The sequence below is a fragment of the Trichoderma asperellum genome, chromosome 4 (genome assembly GCF_020647865.1).
Source record: "Trichoderma asperellum chromosome 4, complete sequence".
NCBI lineage: Eukaryota > Fungi > Ascomycota > Sordariomycetes > Hypocreales > Hypocreaceae > Trichoderma > Trichoderma asperellum.
The window spans coordinates 2,784,653-2,802,687 of record NC_089418.1 but is presented as its reverse complement, the minus strand read 5'-3'; the positions used below and the strand labels follow the sequence as shown (position 1 = coordinate 2,802,687).

Below are 18,035 nucleotides of genomic sequence, written 5' to 3'. Positions count from 1 at the left end.
AGCGGGACATGGAAGCAACACTTTGTTTTGAGTAGAACCAGTGATAGTATTCATCAAAAATGGGTATCTTGTCAAAGAAGAAAGCTATCTAAACTATGCTAAAGTAATCGCCCTGTTATGCCCTTGTTCCAGTCCGCCGTAGCGGAGTAATGCTGATGTTCCCAACGCCAAGCAAAAAAAAAACTAGTGTGTGTGTGTGTGAATGTCCCAAATAGCCCTGATCGCTCTTCCTCGTAGAAGAGGGTATCCCTAATAAATGATTTCCCACGCTATGATCGCTAAAAAAAGGAAAAAAAAAAAAAAAAAAGATGAAACAGATAAACTCCCAAATAATGCCGTCATAAGTATTAAATCGGAGTAAGAAGAAGAAGAAGAGCACAAAAGAAAAGCAAAGAGGTATCAAATAGGATGTCGTGGAGACAAATTAAACTCTTACGAGTTTGGGTAAAGTGTGTTCCGGGGTATCAAGTGAAGGTTTGCTGAAATGCGTTGTTGGCGCCGGAATAGAAGGGAAGAGAAAAGAAAAGCCGGATTAGGCCGATATCTTTGTTTAACCGATCTGGCCGCGGCAAGTGGCACAGCTCGGTTGAAGTGCGAAGAGAAGAGAAGAGGTGACAGTGCCCCGGTTGTGGGGGAGGGGTGAGGATGAGTCAGATTGTGTTCGGACCGCTGGTCACTCCCGTCGGCGCCCCGATTTCTTCCTTCAAGCGCTGTAAATCCTTTGATAGCGCCAAATAATGTTGCAGTGGCTGTGCTAAGACCAGTCATAACGGAAAACAAAAGTGTCGTATCGTCGTGAGACAGCGTTGGTGCTGTCGGTTTATTAGAGGCTTTGATGAGTAATAAAGCCTTGAAATGTAGATTAGAAGAGAGAAGAGCCCATACGCCAGCGCATGACCCGAGAGTGGAATAGCCGATTTGTTTTCCTACTCAGAGATGGGAGTCATGGAGGCAAGCTTGGACTTGGGGCTCTTCTTGGAGCTAACGTGAACTCGGCTGCTCTTCTTCTTGGCGGCCAGCTTTCGGCGCTCCTTCTCGAGCATGACCTGGCGGACGGCCTCGCGCTGAACAGCCAGCTTCTCGCGCTGCAGCTCCAGGATCTCCAGATCAGTAAGGCGAGGAGGAGACTGCATCATGATGGGGGAGGATGAGGCGCTGGAGCTGGCGATGCTGTGGCTGTCGTCGTCGAAGGGGTCAGACAGGAGGAGGTCGTCGTCGGAGAGGAAAGAAGTGGCTCGCTCCTCGCGGCCATACTCGGAGAGAGACTCGCGTCTGGGCCACGAGGGGAATGCGCATGAGGCATCGCGGGTGCTGCGCAGGTTGGAGGGGCTGATGTCGATGGCGGCGGACATGGCGCTCACTGAGCTGTAGGAGCTGTATGAACCGAACATTGTGAAATGTGCGTTGTGTGGAGATGTTTTTGGTGTTTGCAGATCAAGATATGGCCTGGGCCAAAATCTGGGGTTGAAGTAGTCTTTATGTGGTGATAAAGATCCGGCTCGGTGGACAATAGAGGAGTTGGCTCGGCTTCTAGCTATTGATGGCGGCGGAACCGAGGGTGTTGGTGGAGTGTGTGAGTGTGGCTGCACGCAAGATGGCCCAAGAGGATGGAGATAGGAGGATGATGCTGATGATGGAAGAGAGGATTGCAGTTTGCGGTTGCTGACCACTGATGGCACAGTAAGATGGATCGTCGAGACGAATGTTTGCTATGGCCGAGGAAGCTGGAGAGAGGGAAGCCATCGCACTTATATCGACCATCACGGGCGGCATGAGTGAATCATCTGGGTGCCGGCGGGGGGTGTGCGAAGGGGGCCGATGAGATGGGGGAATGGGGGCGCCGTTTGGAGGGCGGGGGGGGGGGGGCGTGGCAGCAAGGGATTTGGCATTGCTTTGCCGGGCTGGGGGTTTTATCAAGGGAAAAAGGAAATCAAAGAGGTTGCAGCCATTTCGCCCACGCCATCCCCCGGCCTGCGCACACCCCTGCCCCTCCCTTGTTCTGTGGCTCCGACCGGCCAGGCTGCTCGGCTTCACTCGAGATGAGAGCAGCGCCTGTTCCCCACGCCACGACACCGACACGACACGTTGAGGCGCCAGCCAGCCAGTGCAGCGCCGCGCAGCCCTACGCACATGCGAGCTCGCAAAACGGAGACGAGCCGGACACGCACCGTCACACACAAATGGCGGTGTTCGGGATTCTGACCGCCACTGCCTGTGCTCTGCGTGTGCGCTGGCGCTGATTGGGCTGGCAGCACTTATCGCGCGGCGCACGGGGGGCAGATACGGAGGGATTCGTATCAAGTGGCACACGAACACTCGACGGAACAGCAGAGACACGACCCAAGACAAAGAAAAAGCAGGATTCGCTCGTCCAGACAAACAGCCAGGCCGGGAAGCCGCCGCGAGAATGTCTGTCTCGTTGGAATATAGACGGCAGCCAGCCAACGGCTCCGCCCGGGCGTGCCCTGCTAAGCTCCAGCTTGGTAGGTTGCATCTGGCATTGTCATTCGCTTCGCTGAACGTTGCCCATTGGAATTTACGCCCACGGCGCATTTCCGTTTTTTCCCTGTGCGCCCCCAGCTTTGCTTTTGCTCGTTACCTGCTAGTCAGCAAAAGAAAAGACCAAAATTGCCCTGGTCGCGCATGGTTGGGCACCGCGGCACACCGCCCCAGCTTTCCGGTCAGCCAGCCCAAGCAGGGAGACCTGGCACCAGCACCCAGGCCTGTGATACAGCCAGTTTTCCCGACGGCTGGCCTTCCCCGGCATTCCGTTTTCCTGGATCTGCCACAGAGTCGCAAGCCCGCCGTCTCAGCGCACGTCCCGGCCCTCGGTCTGGGGAATCTGGGTAAACTATCTCGCGGGTTTCTTTTTCCTTTTTGCTTTTTCGCCTGTTGCTCCCTAGTTGCTGCTAAGATGCCCCCTTCACAAGGGATGCGCGCAATCAATCTGATATATCGCAAATCTAGCAAAAAGTCTAACACCGCGTATTAGAGCCGCTGCTGTCGGCGGAAGTGAGGAGCCTCTCCGCCGACTCTGCTAGTTACTCGTAGCAAAACTCTCTCCACAGTCCCGACTGAGACAAACGGGCCAGCACCGTACACTATCTCTTTTTATTAACGAGCAGGCAAAAACAACAAGGGAAAATTAGCTTAGTGCTGGAGTTTACTGCTTGTAGTGCTTATCAAAGCAAATATGGCCGAGAAAAGCAAACCGTGTAACAAAGACCCGAAGATGGCACAAGGCCAAAAGTAGAAAGCACATGCTTCCCAGGAAGAACACATGCCCGAAACGGACAGATCTTAGTGGCCACGAGAAGCTCGGCCGCGTTCTCCCCGAGGAAGATTGCAAGTGAGATAAGAAAATGTACCTAGGTAGAGAAAACGGGCCGCAACGGAGAATAGCCGTCGCGGGTGCCGCCGCAAAAAGAACGAGGTAGAGAATAAGATCAGTACTAATTACGGAGTAATACCAGGCCCTCCGTATCAACTGCCTGCCCGCCCAGCTATTAGTTTAAATGGCATCATCAGCACCAAGGGCATGGGACCCAAGATTGATTCCCGTCAGTACTATTCAGGGTATTCTATTCTAAGCCCCAGGTGCGCGGTAACGGAGGCAGAGCACCCGTGCCCCAGGATCACACACTGGTAATACCGTAATAAGACTGCAACAGCAAAAAAAAATGGCTGACGGAGTGACTCTGGAGAGGGGGAGCATGACAAGCTCGTGCTCTCAGCATCAAGTCTGCCTACCGACAGTCTGCTGTGTTGTTTGCTGTGCTGGCGCTGGGGAGGCGCCGGGGGTGGACCGTAGCCGGACCCGACACTCCCCTAGGTAAGCCCTCTGCTTGCCCAAGCCCAAGCCCAACCGTCGCGGGCCTCTGCTCTGTACAGTAGCCAGCCAGAGCAGCCAGACGGCCACCACCATTTTTGCGGCGCGCGTATACGAAGCGGTCGAGTGGTACACGAGTCACCGCGGCTCCCAGCCAGTCCACGTAGGTACCTGCCTGGCAGGCAGCATGTAGTATGACGGCGATACGGAGCGTGGAATCCTACGCCCAGCCAACCACGGCCACAAGATTCCAGCTCGACGGGGGAAGCAACAAATGTTCCTCTTCGTCGTGGCCTATGGCTGCCCTCCCACCGGCTGCGTGCGCGCCCTGCCATTGGCCGCAGCCAGCCAGGCGGTCAAGCAGAAGGCGTGCTGTGTCGCAGCCCGATAAGTGTCCTTCTGATCGCACGAGGTACATGATAAGGCACCCTCTCGATACCGTGACACGCTGGTACTACTGTGCAGCCTATCCGTGACCTGGTTACTGCTAGTGGCCACGACAGTCTTTTGCTAGTACCCAGCAGCATCCATTTTCTGGGCGCCTGGACAGCTCACCGTGCTTTCGCGAGGGAGGGGAGGAGAAAAAAAAACGGCCAGCTGGCGGTTTGTTTCCCCCCTCATCGCCGCTCTTCGATGCTCATGGGGGCGTGAGTCAATCGGTTTTTGCGCACCGCCATTTCGGCTCCTCCCTCCAATCGATTCGCTGGACCAATACGGAGCTGCATACATAATAATCTGGAGAAGAGGAAAAAATAATTAAGCAGGAGGAAGAGAGGAGAGCGAACTGGCGGGCTTGTGCTATTCCTGGGGAGCCGCAGCGTATCGCGAATGGTCCCGCAGGCTGGGCTGTGCGATGACAGCACCGCAACAGAAGAAGCACAGGCTCTTTGATCTGACACACACACCCCGGAATGAGCCTGACATCGGAGGTTGCAATCAAATCCTTACGATATCATACACTGCTTTCTATTCTGAGACTGAGGATTTCGCCGCTGACTGTCGAAAAGGGCAGCCCGCCTCTCGCAGGGCTGGCAAAATGCCTGATTTGCACAGTCAGATTCATTAATCTGGCATCCCAGCATTCCGGGACCCTGTGCTACGTAGCATTCCTGTCCCGATTACTAAGTTGTGCTATCTGTGAGTAACTCGGAGCTGGGCACGCGCTGTTGCTGAAAGCTCCCACTTTACAAACCCACCTATTACGGAATATTCCAGCATTAGACTATCAACCCCCCACGATATAGGCAGCGATGCCATCCAGACTAAGCAGCGCAATGCACGTATATTCATGCACTCTCGACCCGTAACTGCCGTAGGGCACATCTCTGGCCTGCCCCAACAGTCTCGATTCTTCCATTTTGGAATAATGACATATTCCACAGCTCTTCCTGTGACGTCAGTGAGAACAAAGAGTCATGCCACTGCGTTGACGTGATGCATGCCGCGCTGGTATAGGGTACCATTATGGTGCAAGATCTCACCCCGACCGCCGGAATTGCAAATGCTACAGTGCCACCAAAAATAATAATAATAATAATAACTAAGCAACGGTAATCAGCACTCCAAATGCTTCTTGATGTGTAAACCTGTATTTCGCCAGGGAGCGGGAGATCCCTTGCCGGGGGGGGGGGGGGGGGGGGGTCTGCTCCTTGCTTCAAGGGTAGCCTCCTTCAGTGAGCATGGCAACCGCCCGAGGGTTGATGATGGTGACAAGCTACTGTACTATGGATGAGTAGGGTCTGCGAGCCCACAATTGTCCACCACGATCAGATGCAAAAAAAAAATCAATTAAACAAAAATTTTCACACAAATTTTAACAAAATCCACTTACCGGCGAAAAAAAAAAAAAAAAAGAAAAAATCCCCCCCCTCTTCTTTTTTTAAACCCCCAGTCTGCCATGTTGGCCATGCATAGTGGACTCCCGGCATCTCGCTTGTCGCCCAGCTATCTCCATATATCGGGCCCCTTCACCTTAATGTTGGTTGGGAAAGGGGGTGTATGGATATCGAACCCATTATGCTATACATGGATGCTGACTTGTGGCATCTCGTTGTTATCAGACGGAGTCACTGCATCTTGCAGCGTGCAGCATGCATGCAGCATGCAACATGCGACATGCATCACAGCGATACGCAACGCACATCGCTCTCTGACCGCTCCTGCAACATGCACCTCTGACTTACGCGACAGGACCAGCCAACATACATGGAACGTAGGTATCTTTGCTCCTGTTAGCGTACCTTATATAACAAGCTGTACAGTAATAGGCATGTATGTATGTATGTAGAGTGCTCACCGCAGGAAAAATAAAATGGCAAATCGAAACGCTCGAAATTTTCCCAACCCTGACTCGGGAGACCTTCTAGATTGTTTTCCGCGCGTGTTCTCTTCCTAAACGGGAAAAAAGACACTCCCCCCCCAAAATATAGGAGGAGAGGGGGACCAGCAAATCAAACTTGGGATTTTCTCTTGTTTTGCCTTGATTAACTCGGTGGTTAATACCGAGTAGCTTAATTTACCAGCTCTGCGGAAATCGCCCATAAAAAAAAAGAACCAAAAAGACGGTCCGGACATCATCCTTTTCCCTTCCCCCACTCCTAGAGCCAGGGCCGGGCCGGCTGGGACTAAGGGCAAACCGCTCGCATTCTCGTTCTTTCTCCTCTATAATCTTCTTTGCTCTGGTCAAAGCGTCTTGGGCCCTGAGGGAGGCGGATTCCCCGGTGCGAGCTCCCAGCGATTTTTCTTCTTCGGTGCTTTTTCGTTTCAGATAGGGTCCCAATTCTATAGTTTCTTAGTTCAGGGATGTTGATGACTACGATCCTTGCCCGTGCCTTTTTTTTTTTTTTTTTTTTCGCACCTCCTCCCTTGCACCGGGATCGTCTACGCTGTGCCCCGGCGGGAGGGATTAGAATAGCCAAAAAAGCTAGCACCGATTTCTCTGCTTTTTCTTCCAGGTATCGGCTTGACAGCTGCCGTTTCCAATTCTAGCCACTACTACGGAGTACTAAGCAATATGCCGTACGTGTACTCCGTAATAAAATAGGCTATGAAAATTTTTTCTCTTCTGCTTATAGACGTTGCTTCTTTGCTGTGTGGCGTCCCGTTCCTACTCCTGGCAATAATTTCTCCGTCCTTGACAAAAACCCATTAGGAGGATTCTGAGGATGATAAAGGCAACTCCCAGATGCAGCTATTCGTATGCGTCGCTCTCGTAATTCTCCTCAATGCCTTCTCCTTTCAGCCATAAGCAGCCTTCCAGATCTCTGGATGCGAAAAACTCATTGCAGCATCACGATCAAGGTGAGCTAGGTAGACATATCGCCAGTGTTACTACACCGCGTGGAGCATATAGATGTCGGGCACCAACCCAGCCCACCTTGCCCTCTTGGAGATGGAGAACAGCGATCAACCACACACACCAAAAGACAACTTAACTGTCAACTGTGTGTGGGCTCCTATTTCATCGCAGCTTGGGACAAAGCCCTTGTCAACGCACTTTGACCGATCGCACGCCCAAAAATTGAGCGGAATCAAACCCTGGACAGCGCTGCTACAGCAGACTCGCGCTACACTAGTCAGTCGCGCACTACTACATTACGGTCCGTTTCCGAACGGTCCTAATTAGTGACCGCTGTCAAAGCAAAGAGCTACCAAACCCAGCATTTCGGAATCCTGCCCCCCCGGCCCACCAGCGCCGATTCCGAACCGCACCTCGCTCCGCTGAAGAATTTCTTCTTCGAACATTCCAAAATATGGGGCGCCCTTCCTTGCCAAATTTCCCATGCCCCGTCGGCAAAAGGGCTCGGCATGGCGAAAGCGTGGCAGCGGCAAAGCGGTCGTTGACCGATCGGCTAAATGGCAACGTTGCAGGCTTTATACGAAAGGGCCTATCGTGAACTTTTGTTGCGCGGGAGAGAAAACCAGTTGCGGTGTGGTTGCGGTGTGTTCGGTCTGAGACTTTGTGTGTTTTTTGCGCGATTGCTTCAATACCGTAAACTTTCCTTCTTGCTTCAATGTCTGATCAGTGACATCTCGTCCTTGGGGACAAGATTCGGTACTCGCTCGTCAATGCCGTGGCATGGGCGCGCGACTATATCTGCTTTGAGCAACTATCCTTATGCCTAGCATCCTTCTTGTAACAGCGCTCCCTTTGCTGCCATGCCATGAAACCGGCAAACCCGCCCAAGCATTAGAAAGCTCAATCAAAACGAAAGCAACAATGATGACTCGCGACAGCCACGACCGCCGAAAGGATGCAAGCCTCGTCGCATGGATGAAAGGATGGTGAAAGGATGGCGACAGCCGGGCGCTGACCAGGCAAGCAACTTGGGAATTTAGGCACCTACATTTCTCTCTTCACTTGTGATCCTTTGGCTTACTTACCCTCGGAAGCATCAAGGGTCTTCCAAGCTCGGTAAATGAGCTCTCTCGGCTCTCCGGCTTCTTGGGATTTTGGCACATGTTTTTTTAGCCAGGACAGCCCAGCTTTACCCCGTACTTCAGAAGCCACAAGAAACAAGAGTTCGGATTTCTCTCGGGTAAACTAAAATTAAAGCAAAGATGGCGTCAAAATGAAGGAGCAGATTCTGGCTGGGGGGGCGTGCGTGTGTGTATGTGTGTGGCTTTCAGATGCTTGCTCTGTCGGCTACGTCGCTACCCAAAGTTTCCCGAGCTATTGCGAGTAGGCCGCCCAGGTTTGGCGTTGGCGTTTTTGCCGACGAGAAGAGCCGCACACCCCTAGCTGTTCTGACCCGATTCAGAAACCCAGCTATTGCTGTCTCAAGCCACAGTACAGCAAATGAAACTTAGATTTAGGTGAGCTAAACAGGTGTGGCTGGCGTTTCCCACGCTTCCCCGGCACGATTTTGTGGCGGCGGCCCCAGTCCTCAATTTCTCGGAAGCGCTTCCCCGGCCGGCGTCTCTCGCTACCGTCCAACGACAGCCCCTGTCTCCTCTTTTCAAAAAAGCAAGCAGAGACGCTCGGATTGTCAAATCTCGACTAGGATCGTGAAGTTTTCCCTTTTGGGAACCGGTGCAAAGGGCACGGAGCGAACTATTACTGGTTTCCAAACCCACCGTCCCCTTGCTTCTTTTAATCCTGGGAGAGGGAACGAAGAGCGACGGCAACCAACGCCATGGAGCGTTCCCGAGTTGAACTCCCCCCTGCCCTGCATGTGAAGCTTTCAAAGCCAACCCTCTTGCTTCCGGTCCGGGTTTCCGGATCCCTTCCGGGTGGCTGTTGGGAGCCCTCTTGTGTTTCTTTTTGCTGTCACTTGTAAGTTTCCTGGTGTTGGTGCTTGTGGCCGTTACTGCAAAGAGTGTTTTCTGCCCGTGATATCGCCGACCTGCGGCTGAAAACAAAAGTCTACCTGTCATAAGTCATGTTCCTGCATACTTTAGTAGGTATCACTATTTTATAGGCTATATGTATCGCGATTCAAGTGAAAGGGGGGTCCCCCTGTAGCTGAAAAAGCTTCCCAAATTCGCGGGACACCAGCCCTGACCAGCCATGGAACCGTATCCTTGGGAAGGGGAGATGAAAGGGAAGTCAGGCAGCCAAGCAAGAGGGGAACGAAAAAGAAAAGAAAAGATTGAAAATTTTGACACCCGACCCGACCCGACGGCGCGGAAAATGACAAGACAGATCAAATTTCCAAAGGGTAGCAATGTCAAAAGTTTACAGTAGCAATCCCCCCCTCTTTGCTCTGCCCCCCAGACAAGGTCCCTTGTTTTGACTTGAGTCCTGCTCTGCTTCGCCCATGTTCCTGGGCCCGTGTGTTCTTAATTGCTAGTTTAGCCACCCCCCTTCTTCTTTCATGCGATTCATTCACGCGGCGCTTTGTTATCCTAACTGGGGAGGGGGAGGGAGCTTGGACCGGGTTGACAAGGACTAAAACAAAAGAGAGAGCCCCAACTCACGGATCTTCCGCGCCGTATTTAAAGTGAAGATCCACAAAAAGCGCTCCAGGAATTTGGTCGCAGGCGGACCAGTGCTCGGGGAGAAGGCATGTGCCTCCCGCGGTACGATTACTACACAAAGGAATGGAAGGGGGAAAAAAACGCGGGGAGAGCTGGTTAGATCCTTAGTCGTTTTTTTCAATGCTCACTAACAACCCAAAGCGTCATTGGTCTAGGGGTTAGGATTCAACTCTTCCATTGTCACGATTGAAAAGTTGAGGCCCGGATTCGAGTTCCGGATGACGCATTTTTTTGTATTCCGTAGCAATTCATTTTTTTTCCCTTCCTTCGTCTCTACGGTGCTGAGCAAAACACAATTTTGCTCTTAATTTCTTTTTGTCCTTTTTAAACTAGGTGCTTTGTATGGCGCCGAGTCTATGACATTGCCTTGCTCAAGTATCGCCGACGGAGAATTATGCATCTGCCTACCCGGGAAAATACTCGTCTGCATGAGATCGTGGGAGAAGTAGGACTGTTCGACGGAGTTGGTTTGTCTAGTATTACGGGTAAAAGCCATTGATGTTATTCTGCCGATTATATGGTTATTGGGATAGGGTGGATTTGGAATTAGGGTAAATGAAAATGGAGAATAAGTCCGTAATCAAGAGTTTGCCCTTCTCAATACCAAGAAAAGGCTCGGAGTTGATAAATGAATGATAGAATATGGATAGCTACGATGTATATGTGAAAATTTACGGAAAAAATGGATAGCCTCAGAAAGCGTAAAAAGCCATCCAGTTTTTTACCCATATGCCATTAAGAAATATATGGACAATTAGATCCGTTGTATTAATGCAAGAGCACATCCCCCCGGATATCAAACAACCGTTATACGGGGCTCCCATCGCCCCAGAGTTGCCAAGGTCCAACCGTAAATCAGCCTCAACGCCCACTTTTCTAAAGCCGATCTGGAGTCTCCTCAGGGCATCACTGCAGGACCACAACAGCGGAGCAAACTCCACCGTCTGTAAGTCAGCCTTGGGCCAGCCAGCATCCCATGCTTCAGTTAGGCAAGTTCAACGCTGACGGTCCACATATAGGAGCTGTCATGCGCAGAAACCCACAAAGAGCATGGGCTCTCTCTCTCGTGACGGATGGCGTCAAGACACAAGGGGGGCTGTTTAAATGGAGACAATAAATAAGAGAGATCTAGATTGGAGCAGTAAAGGGAGTCACATGGCTCTCTACCCTAGAATGAACAGACCTGCCAATACCATGTCGCTCAGAAAGTGTATACCTATATGAAAATGGAAAATGGAGCAGAACGGTTCCCTTTCCTTCCTCCTGGAGAATTATGTATGTACATGCGCGTCAAGCACTGCCCCAGAAAACCAGACGCCAAAACACCGCTGCCTTTAATCCAAAGTATGCGGGATGTCAACGACTTGTTCCCACTCTAGCTGCGCAAAGCATCTAATCGATTTCTCATCTGATCCATCATTGCCTCGGCGTCTTCCTCGTCCTCTTCTTCCTCCGCAACCGGCTTCTCCGGTTCGGGGAGCGGTGTGGTAGGCAGAGCCGTCTCTTTCTTGTCCTTGAGGACCTCTCCCAGGACCTTGTCAATCTCGCCCTCTGCTTCTTCATCTTCTAGCATGTCCATGTCCTCGGGCAATGTCTCGTCAATCATCTCCTCAATGATGCCCGCCTTCATCAATTCGACACTAAGCTCACGCATCGTCTCAGATAGCACGGGCAATCGGATGAGTGAATTGACGTCCTTCATGATACCGACACTGGCCCGGATGGAGCCCTCGATCTTCCGGACGGCAAAAGCCTCGCTGACCTGCATTTGTACCGAGTTGAGCGTCGCTTTTGTCGTGACAAGCCTCGCCGACGCCTTCCGCGTACGCACAAGCTCGCCCGCAAAAGTTCGAATATCCTTCTGCGCCTGCTTGGCCCTTGAAGGCTCTCGCTGGGCACGCTTGTCCGCTTGTATGATTAGGTTCTTGGTTTTGATCTCGACCTGCTTGAGCTGAGCGATATCGCGATCGAGCTTTCGGACGTTGGAGCGGATCAGCTGATTACATTTTCGCATCTGAATCGAGGGTTAGTAAATTTGAAAGCCTAGCCGCATATGATCAATCCTCCTAGAATGCCTTACCTGCTGCTGGGGATCCGGCTTTGCGAAAAGGGATTTGAAAGTCTCCATTGTCGGCGCCAATCACTTTCAAACAGATGGGGCTAGAAGACGACGACAATGCGGGATGGCTGAGTGCGAGGGCTCGTGGCCCAATGCTGAACAAAGTCGCAAAACTGGCTGCCTATCTCATTCGAAAGCCTGCGCCGAGCCGTAGGGCGAAGCACAAGGACGGCGCTGGTGGAGTCGGGGCTGCGGCGAGATATGCGAGGGTTGGTGAGGATTGTCTATCGCAGCGAAAAGGTCCAAGGCTGAGTTGAATTGTCACTGGGCCAAGGCGGATAGCGGTTGACTCGTAATGCGGGCTGGTGCCAGCCACAGTGTGGCTTTCGCAGTGGCTAGGCAGCCCTCAGAGCCTTGCGTTCTGCAGCGCGCCTTGTACTCTATTTTACCCCGCTGCGGGCTCTGCGATGGCTGCTGAGGCCCGGAAGAGAAGATGAAATATCCCAGCGCAGGCTGGCCATGGCCGGAAAGAGATGCCATCGACACCGCTAGGGCATATGAGGCTTGATAATTAAGCATCTGTTTAGATCCTGTAGCATGGAAAGCCGAACGCCAGCCGCATCTGCTGCTGCTACCCCTCCCAGAAGGCTCAATCCCCCCTAAGAGCCGCGCCTGGAGGAGCCTTATCGTAGAGCCTATCACTGCTCTGGGGGCTGCTGCATCAGGCGTCTAAGCTGTCGCAGCTGGCGTGGCGCGCCCAGCCTCCCAGATGCGAACAGGGCGGCGTTAGTGGGGTACCTGCTGTTCGCATCTGCCGCCGCGCTGCAGAGGGGTACTGCCGCATCGTGCCCCTCATCAGCCCTGCCCGCCAAATCTTTTGGCTTCTGACGCTTTCCATTCCCTGCCTCTGATCGTTTCACTCGCTGCTTGCTTTCTGTGTCCACAGCCTTATTAACGTAAGCTCTTCGACTCAACTCAGCATCCCACTAATTACACCTCAACCCACCAGTCCTTCGCGCTCGACCAACTTCCCACCAGCTTCGCCAATCAATCCTTTCCTTCGACAACAATCCTCACATACACCATGGCTCAGACATTGACCCCCGAAGGTGTGTAATTGTCACGCTGCGTGGATGTCCCGCTACGCCACGCAGGATTCTCTCCCCATCACGGCCTTACGATGCGTTGCAACAGCCGCGTCTCCTCCACCCCCGACTTCCCCCAATTCACTCTGATCGCTTCGCTGTTTTTGGAAGATGCCATCTAACCAAGTTGATTTCGCGCCATAGTTCTCTGGGCCCAGCGCTCTTCTGTGGCTGATGCCTCCAAGAACTTCGTCTACCTCACCATTTCCGTTCCCGATGTCGCCAAGGAGGACCTGCAGCTGGACGTGCAGCCTTCCAAGGTGACCTTTACTGGAAAATCAGCCACCCTCAAGAACACCTACCATGTTGAGCTGGAGCTGTTTGCCGAGATCGACCCCGCCGAGAGCAAGATCAACCACACTGCCAAGAACGTCGAGATGAAGCTGCAGAAGAAGGAGCTCAAGGAGGAGTACTGGCCCCGGTTGCTCAAGGAAAACAAGAAGCTGCACTTCCTCAAGACCGACTTCGACAAGTGGGTTGATGAGGATGAGCAGAACGAGGCTGCGGATGACGACATGTCCAAGTTCGGTGACATGGGTAAGTAGCCTTTTCCACTGGCCTACATGCAGCGCCGGAGTGTTATTGCATGTATTTTTTGCAGCTTTTGCTAACATTTTGGTGAAATAGGTGGCATGCCCGGAATGGGTACGTAACATTGAACTACCTCTTTGCCCTCAAATACCCCAGTCAACCCCCCTTCTCTCTTTGAGTCTAAAAAGGCGTAAAGAGATTAATGATATGAAACTAACAATCTGACTTCTCTTATTTAGGTGGCGACTTCGGCGGTATCGATTTCTCAAAGCTGGGAGGCGGCGCGGGCGGCATGCCCGACATGAGCGCCATGGGCCTGGAGGGCATGCCAGACCTCAGCAGCTCTGGAGTCCCGGACTCTGACTCCGACGACGAGGACGAGGATATCCCCGACCTTGAGGGTGAGGAGAAGAAGGAGGGCGAGGCTGCACCAAAGGCGTAAAGAAACTAGTTTCGTTGGATGACAAGATACTGCACATGGAGATGGAATCTTGGCGAGTGCCTCATTGTTTTAACGGGACCCCGACGGCAAGTACTTAGGAGTACGGATTCTTCAATTTAAAGAAAAAGATTTTCAAGTTATATTAAAAAAGCGTCTTTAATTCCGAGTATTTGCTTATTGTTCAATTCTCTGCGTGTATGTGTGCTTCGGAGGCTATCGAGTTTCAAACAAGCAGGTAGACCTAGTGTGGTATGGCTATTTCAAGCGAAAGACATTTCACTAGACGCACCCAACTCTCAATTTCAATGTCGCCTTTGTATGGATTCAGGTCTATGCTCCTGGAGTATCTATTACGACTTGTCGGACGTCAAAGATTCTTCGTTTGTAACTTGAAATACGACCGGGATTTCAAAACCAAACATATTTATCTCTTGAACATGATAGTTCCTATCATAACACATTACTAGTTGCTCAGTCTCTTCGTTTGGTATTTTCTTTTTTTCGTCGCTTAGTCCTGTCATTTCGCTAATTAATCGTATTTTACTACATACTTCACAGCACCCATTTGCCCGCCCTAGCCCAGGAGAAACGATTAAAGATAAAGATAAAAAGCAAATCTCGTGTCGAAAGGAGTTCATACTCCAAAGCCTCCAAAATCACAACGCGGACAATCTGATGCAGTAGCGGCATCTCCGTGAGCGACTTCGTATGGTGACTTGTTAACCTGTCGCGCGCTGAGCCAGTTTTCAATTTTTTTTTCTCATTTATTCATTGATATCTAAACCATGAGGCCCCATGGAACGCCGTCACACCTAGTATTGAAAAAAGAAGAATGCCATTACTGTATCTAAATTAGTCGTCTATACCAATCTCTAGATAGAGAGTTGGACTTACCATAATCTCATCCTCCATGGGAGCGTCTCCGTTGGCAGGAGCAGCGGCAGGAGCGGCGCCACCAGCAGCATCATTGTTGTTGGCATTAACAAAGTAATCGGCCATGTCTGAGTCGAGCTCCTCGGCCGTCTTCTTGGCCGGGCGAGCGTTGCGGCCGCGTCGCTTCTTGTTGGCATTAGCAGCAGCAGCTCCCTTGGCGCCGGTGGCCTTGGTTGCAGCAGCATTCTGCTTCTTGCCAGCAGCAGACCTGGGTTGAGATTTGGGTTGACTGCTTTGAAGATTAGCTCATCTCTCTTATCAGAACTAAAAGGGGTGAGACAAACGTTGCACGCTCAGCCAGGCTCTTCACCGGAGGAATGACCTTATCGGCTTGAGCAGCGCCAACAACAATTTCAATCTACACATTCAAAAGTAAGCTTGAATCCCGTCATGTTTCCTATGCGCAAGGATTGAATTACCTTGATGGGGCGGCCATCTACCAATAATCCGTTGAGAGACTGTAGTGCCCTTGAGGCACCGTCAGGCTTGCTAAAGGTAACATTGGCGATGCCTCGGCTCTGGGAGTTGGGGCCGTAGGAGAGCTCAACCCTCTTGATGGGGCCGACAGATTGAACAAAGTATTCCTAGGTGACAATGGGTGTCAGTTAAACGGAAGCAAATGGTTGCACAAACATATTGTTTCCGACTTCGAATTTCGCCGATCCAGTCCCAGAGTATCGCATCATTTCGATGTAATAAGAAGTGTAATAAGAAGACCAGCGAGCATAGCAGCGAGCAGCAACCCAGGATAGAGCATAGAGGAGCTTGGAATGTGTACACCCCCGGAACCACGCCAATGCCAGAAAACCATAGGAGCCAAAAAGTAAGAAAAAAAATCGTCCCGCATGATTAAGCCTGGTGGGAGTCATGAATGACAAAATGAAATCCACAAATGATGCCCGTTAACCAGCACTTGTTTGCAAACAGCTCTCTAGGCACATATTGCGCCCAGAGTAGACAAGCTGTTGATATTGAATACGGGCATCCTGGATACACATACACGCTGCTTTGCTCGCTTGACCAACTTGATGCCAGCAATTTCTTTTGCTCAAGGGCAACTTCTCATGACGAGTACGCTTTAGCGTCCGTCGGAAGAGTTGCTGCAGTCCTCATAGAGATATCGCATGCTTCGACCAAATACTGACCAGGTATTTGAGAGCATTCTGTGCGAAAATGAGGACAGCCTCGACTTGCCAGTGCTGCGCGTGGCATTACCCGAGCGCCGGCAATGGAAGGAGGCTTGAGCGGTTTATAGTGGCTTTGGCCAAATAGGCAATCAAATGCCTCTCAGAGGGATGACCGTCTTGACGAAGCAAGTACGGCGAGGAAGAAAACGTCGAACAAAGTCCGGAGACAAAAAAGGTCTCAACGGAAACATACCTTGATCTGCTTCTCCGTCACGTCCTTGGGCTGGGAAATGTTAGCAGATGGCCCATTTTTTCCTCCATTGATAGGAATTGAGAACAACGTACCAAATTGCTGACGATGACTTTGCTATCGCCGTGGGCAATGGCAGCTTTGGCGGGAGTGGCCTTTGAGGCAGCACCACGGTTAGCCCTTGCGGCCGTCTTTTGAACACCGCCGGCAGGGGCGGTAGCAGGAGGGCGGCCAGTCGTCGTGCGTCGCAGAGAGCGACGGCGGACAGAGTTGCGGCGCTGGGCGGTGACGATCTCGTCAAGAGGCTTGTCGAGCTTGGTAGACATGATGATGAGCTTGGTAGCTGGTAGAGGTTTGTATGAGAAGGTGTGGAAAATTCTGTCGAGAGGCGGCGTCGACAGCGGGTGGTCACGATTGACAAAAGCGACAGTCAATCAAGGATGAGTGGTCAAGGATTACGGATCGCGAGAAGCGGCTCGAATGAGGCTTAACCGAAAGAATGCGCGTGCTGGGGTTTGTGAAGGGCTCAGATCACAACAGCTTGCCGGGAAGGGAAGATTCGGCAAGGGCGCGTTTGTTCAGCGATCCAACGGACTGGAAGAGGGTGGTGAGAAAAAGAAGGCAAACGCCTGGCTGTAGTCGAACTCGGCGTGGGTGTTAAGGACGAAGAATGAGAGAGTCTGTGGTTGCGGCTGCGTGAGGAAACGAAGCCGGGCTTGGAATGGAGATGCGAGGAAGAAGAGGCGAGGTTGCGAAGAGGGGAGTCACAGCAGCAGATAAATGGACGGCAACGCGGGCGCAGGAACGCGTGCCGGCCAGAGGCTCAGCGCACCTGCTGTAGCGCCTGCTATTAGTGCCTGGGAAAAAAACAAAGGGGCCCTTCACTAATACGAGCGCTAGTAGGTGGAGGTACCTGCACCCAACATATGCCGTCCTGCCAAAGAGCTTGTACCTTGCGTCGGCTCCCGCAGCTCATACTCTCTCGTTCCAAAGCCCAGGCAGTCAGCCAGCCAGCTAGCGTAGTAATAGCATGGCGGCAATCAAGGTGAGACAAAGTCAGCCAAGCCCGCTAATGCAATAAGCAATTCCAGATTCTGGCATAAGAGCCACGATAACCCGCGGGTTCTGCCGATGGCGATATGTGCATAATCCCCGCTGGTAGAGACGTTTGCCACCAGGTCTCTGCGCCGATATGCCAGTATTGGGGCATGCATTCTATGGAGGTCTTACTATCTGGACGTTACCCCTGGCTTACTATAGATACTTGGGGAAGCGGGTGGCAAAGAAAGATCTTTGTTGACAGCCTCGCCTTATAGATCTGGACGGCAAAGAGCTGCTGGCAATGTCTAACTCGGAGTTTATTTCTGACGCACGTAAATGAAAGATGCGTAGAGACGCATCTTTGTTCCTAGAAAAGCCTGACAAAGAAGCCACTCCATAATACTTGTGTTTGCTCATAGGGACATGTAGAAAGAAGAGGGACACATATCCAAGTATCTGTTGCGGATGCTCACCAATGCGGCGCGTAGCTGTTGCTTGCTGGAACTCGTTTTTTAATCAATGGCAAGCTGACTTTTCAGGAAAAGACAAAACGTCAATGCAAATATATCGATACTAGGATCCAAATTAAAGTGCATATGCTAGGTCCGCCATAGCTGAGTGAATTCTGGAAGGTAATTAAAGCATGTGCTATTAAATTCTTGAATCCTGACGCAGTTTCCAACATCGATTGGGAACATT

General features: G+C 51.7%; 4 protein-coding genes and 1 non-coding gene across 5 annotated transcripts; 2 read left to right on the top strand and 3 right to left on the bottom strand.

The window, feature by feature from the left end:
* Positions 1-926: 926 nt before the first annotated feature.
* Positions 927-1,391, bottom strand: TrAFT101_007328 (uncharacterized protein; the record flags this gene model as incomplete). Its single annotated transcript, XM_024903879.2, has 1 exon — positions 927-1,391. One exon carries the CDS (start codon positions 1,389-1,391, stop codon positions 927-929), a length of 465 nt encoding a protein of 154 aa, XP_024756477.2.
* An 8,557-nt stretch (positions 1,392-9,948) lies between these two features.
* On the top strand, positions 9,949-10,034 carry TrAFT101_007327. Its single transcript has one exon. It is a non-coding gene; the product is annotated as a tRNA-Gly (tRNA).
* An 840-nt stretch (positions 10,035-10,874) lies between these two features.
* TrAFT101_007326 (uncharacterized protein) lies at positions 10,875-12,545 on the bottom strand. The gene is made up of 2 exons (XM_024905529.2): positions 11,889-12,545; positions 10,875-11,822 (listed from the first exon to the last, which is right to left on the bottom strand). Exons 1-2 carry the CDS (start codon positions 11,934-11,936, stop codon positions 11,184-11,186), a joined length of 687 nt encoding a protein of 228 aa, XP_024756479.1. The 5' UTR covers positions 11,937-12,545; the 3' UTR covers positions 10,875-11,183.
* A 268-nt stretch (positions 12,546-12,813) lies between these two features.
* On the top strand, positions 12,814-14,390 carry TrAFT101_007325 (uncharacterized protein). Its single transcript, XM_024908817.2, has 4 exons — positions 12,814-12,976; positions 13,157-13,549; positions 13,640-13,657; positions 13,783-14,390. The coding sequence occupies exons 1-4, from the start codon at positions 12,952-12,954 to the stop codon at positions 13,983-13,985; spliced, it is 639 nt and encodes a 212-aa protein (XP_024756480.1). The 5' UTR covers positions 12,814-12,951; the 3' UTR covers positions 13,986-14,390.
* On the bottom strand, positions 14,272-17,008 carry TrAFT101_007324 (uncharacterized protein). Its single transcript, XM_024903882.2, has 6 exons — positions 16,391-17,008; positions 16,299-16,328; positions 15,338-15,502; positions 15,203-15,276; positions 14,880-15,147; positions 14,272-14,826 (listed from the first exon to the last, which is right to left on the bottom strand). Exons 1-6 carry the CDS (start codon positions 16,619-16,621, stop codon positions 14,824-14,826), a joined length of 771 nt encoding a protein of 256 aa, XP_024756481.1. The 5' UTR covers positions 16,622-17,008; the 3' UTR covers positions 14,272-14,823.
* Between the last annotated feature and the right edge of the window lie 1,027 nt (positions 17,009-18,035).

What these genes read in the sequence shown, in the direction of transcription:
- TrAFT101_007324 (XM_024903882.2), bottom strand. Translation starts at nt 16,621, where the DNA reads ATGTCTACCAAGCTCGACAAGCCTCTTGACGAGATCGTCACCGCCCAG. An exon ending in AAGTCATCGTCAGCAATTTG is followed by an intron (nt 16,329 to 16,390) that starts GTACGTTGTTCT and finishes AACATTTCCCAG; the next exon opens with CCCAAGGACGTGACGGAGAA. An exon ending in AGCCTGGCTGAGCGTGCAAC is followed by an intron (nt 15,148 to 15,202) that starts GTTTGTCTCACC and finishes TCTTCAAAGCAG; the next exon opens with TCAACCCAAATCTCAACCCA.
- TrAFT101_007325 (XM_024908817.2), top strand. Translation starts at nt 12,952, where the DNA reads ATGGCTCAGACATTGACCCCCGAAG. An exon ending in TCAGACATTGACCCCCGAAG is followed by an intron (nt 12,977 to 13,156) that starts GTGTGTAATTGT and finishes TTCGCGCCATAG; the next exon opens with TTCTCTGGGCCCAGCGCTCT.
- TrAFT101_007326 (XM_024905529.2), bottom strand. Translation starts at nt 11,936, where the DNA reads ATGGAGACTTTCAAATCCCTTTTCGCAAAGCCGGATCCCCAGCAGCAG. An exon ending in AGCCGGATCCCCAGCAGCAG is followed by an intron (nt 11,823 to 11,888) that starts GTAAGGCATTCT and finishes CCCTCGATTCAG; the next exon opens with ATGCGAAAATGTAATCAGCT.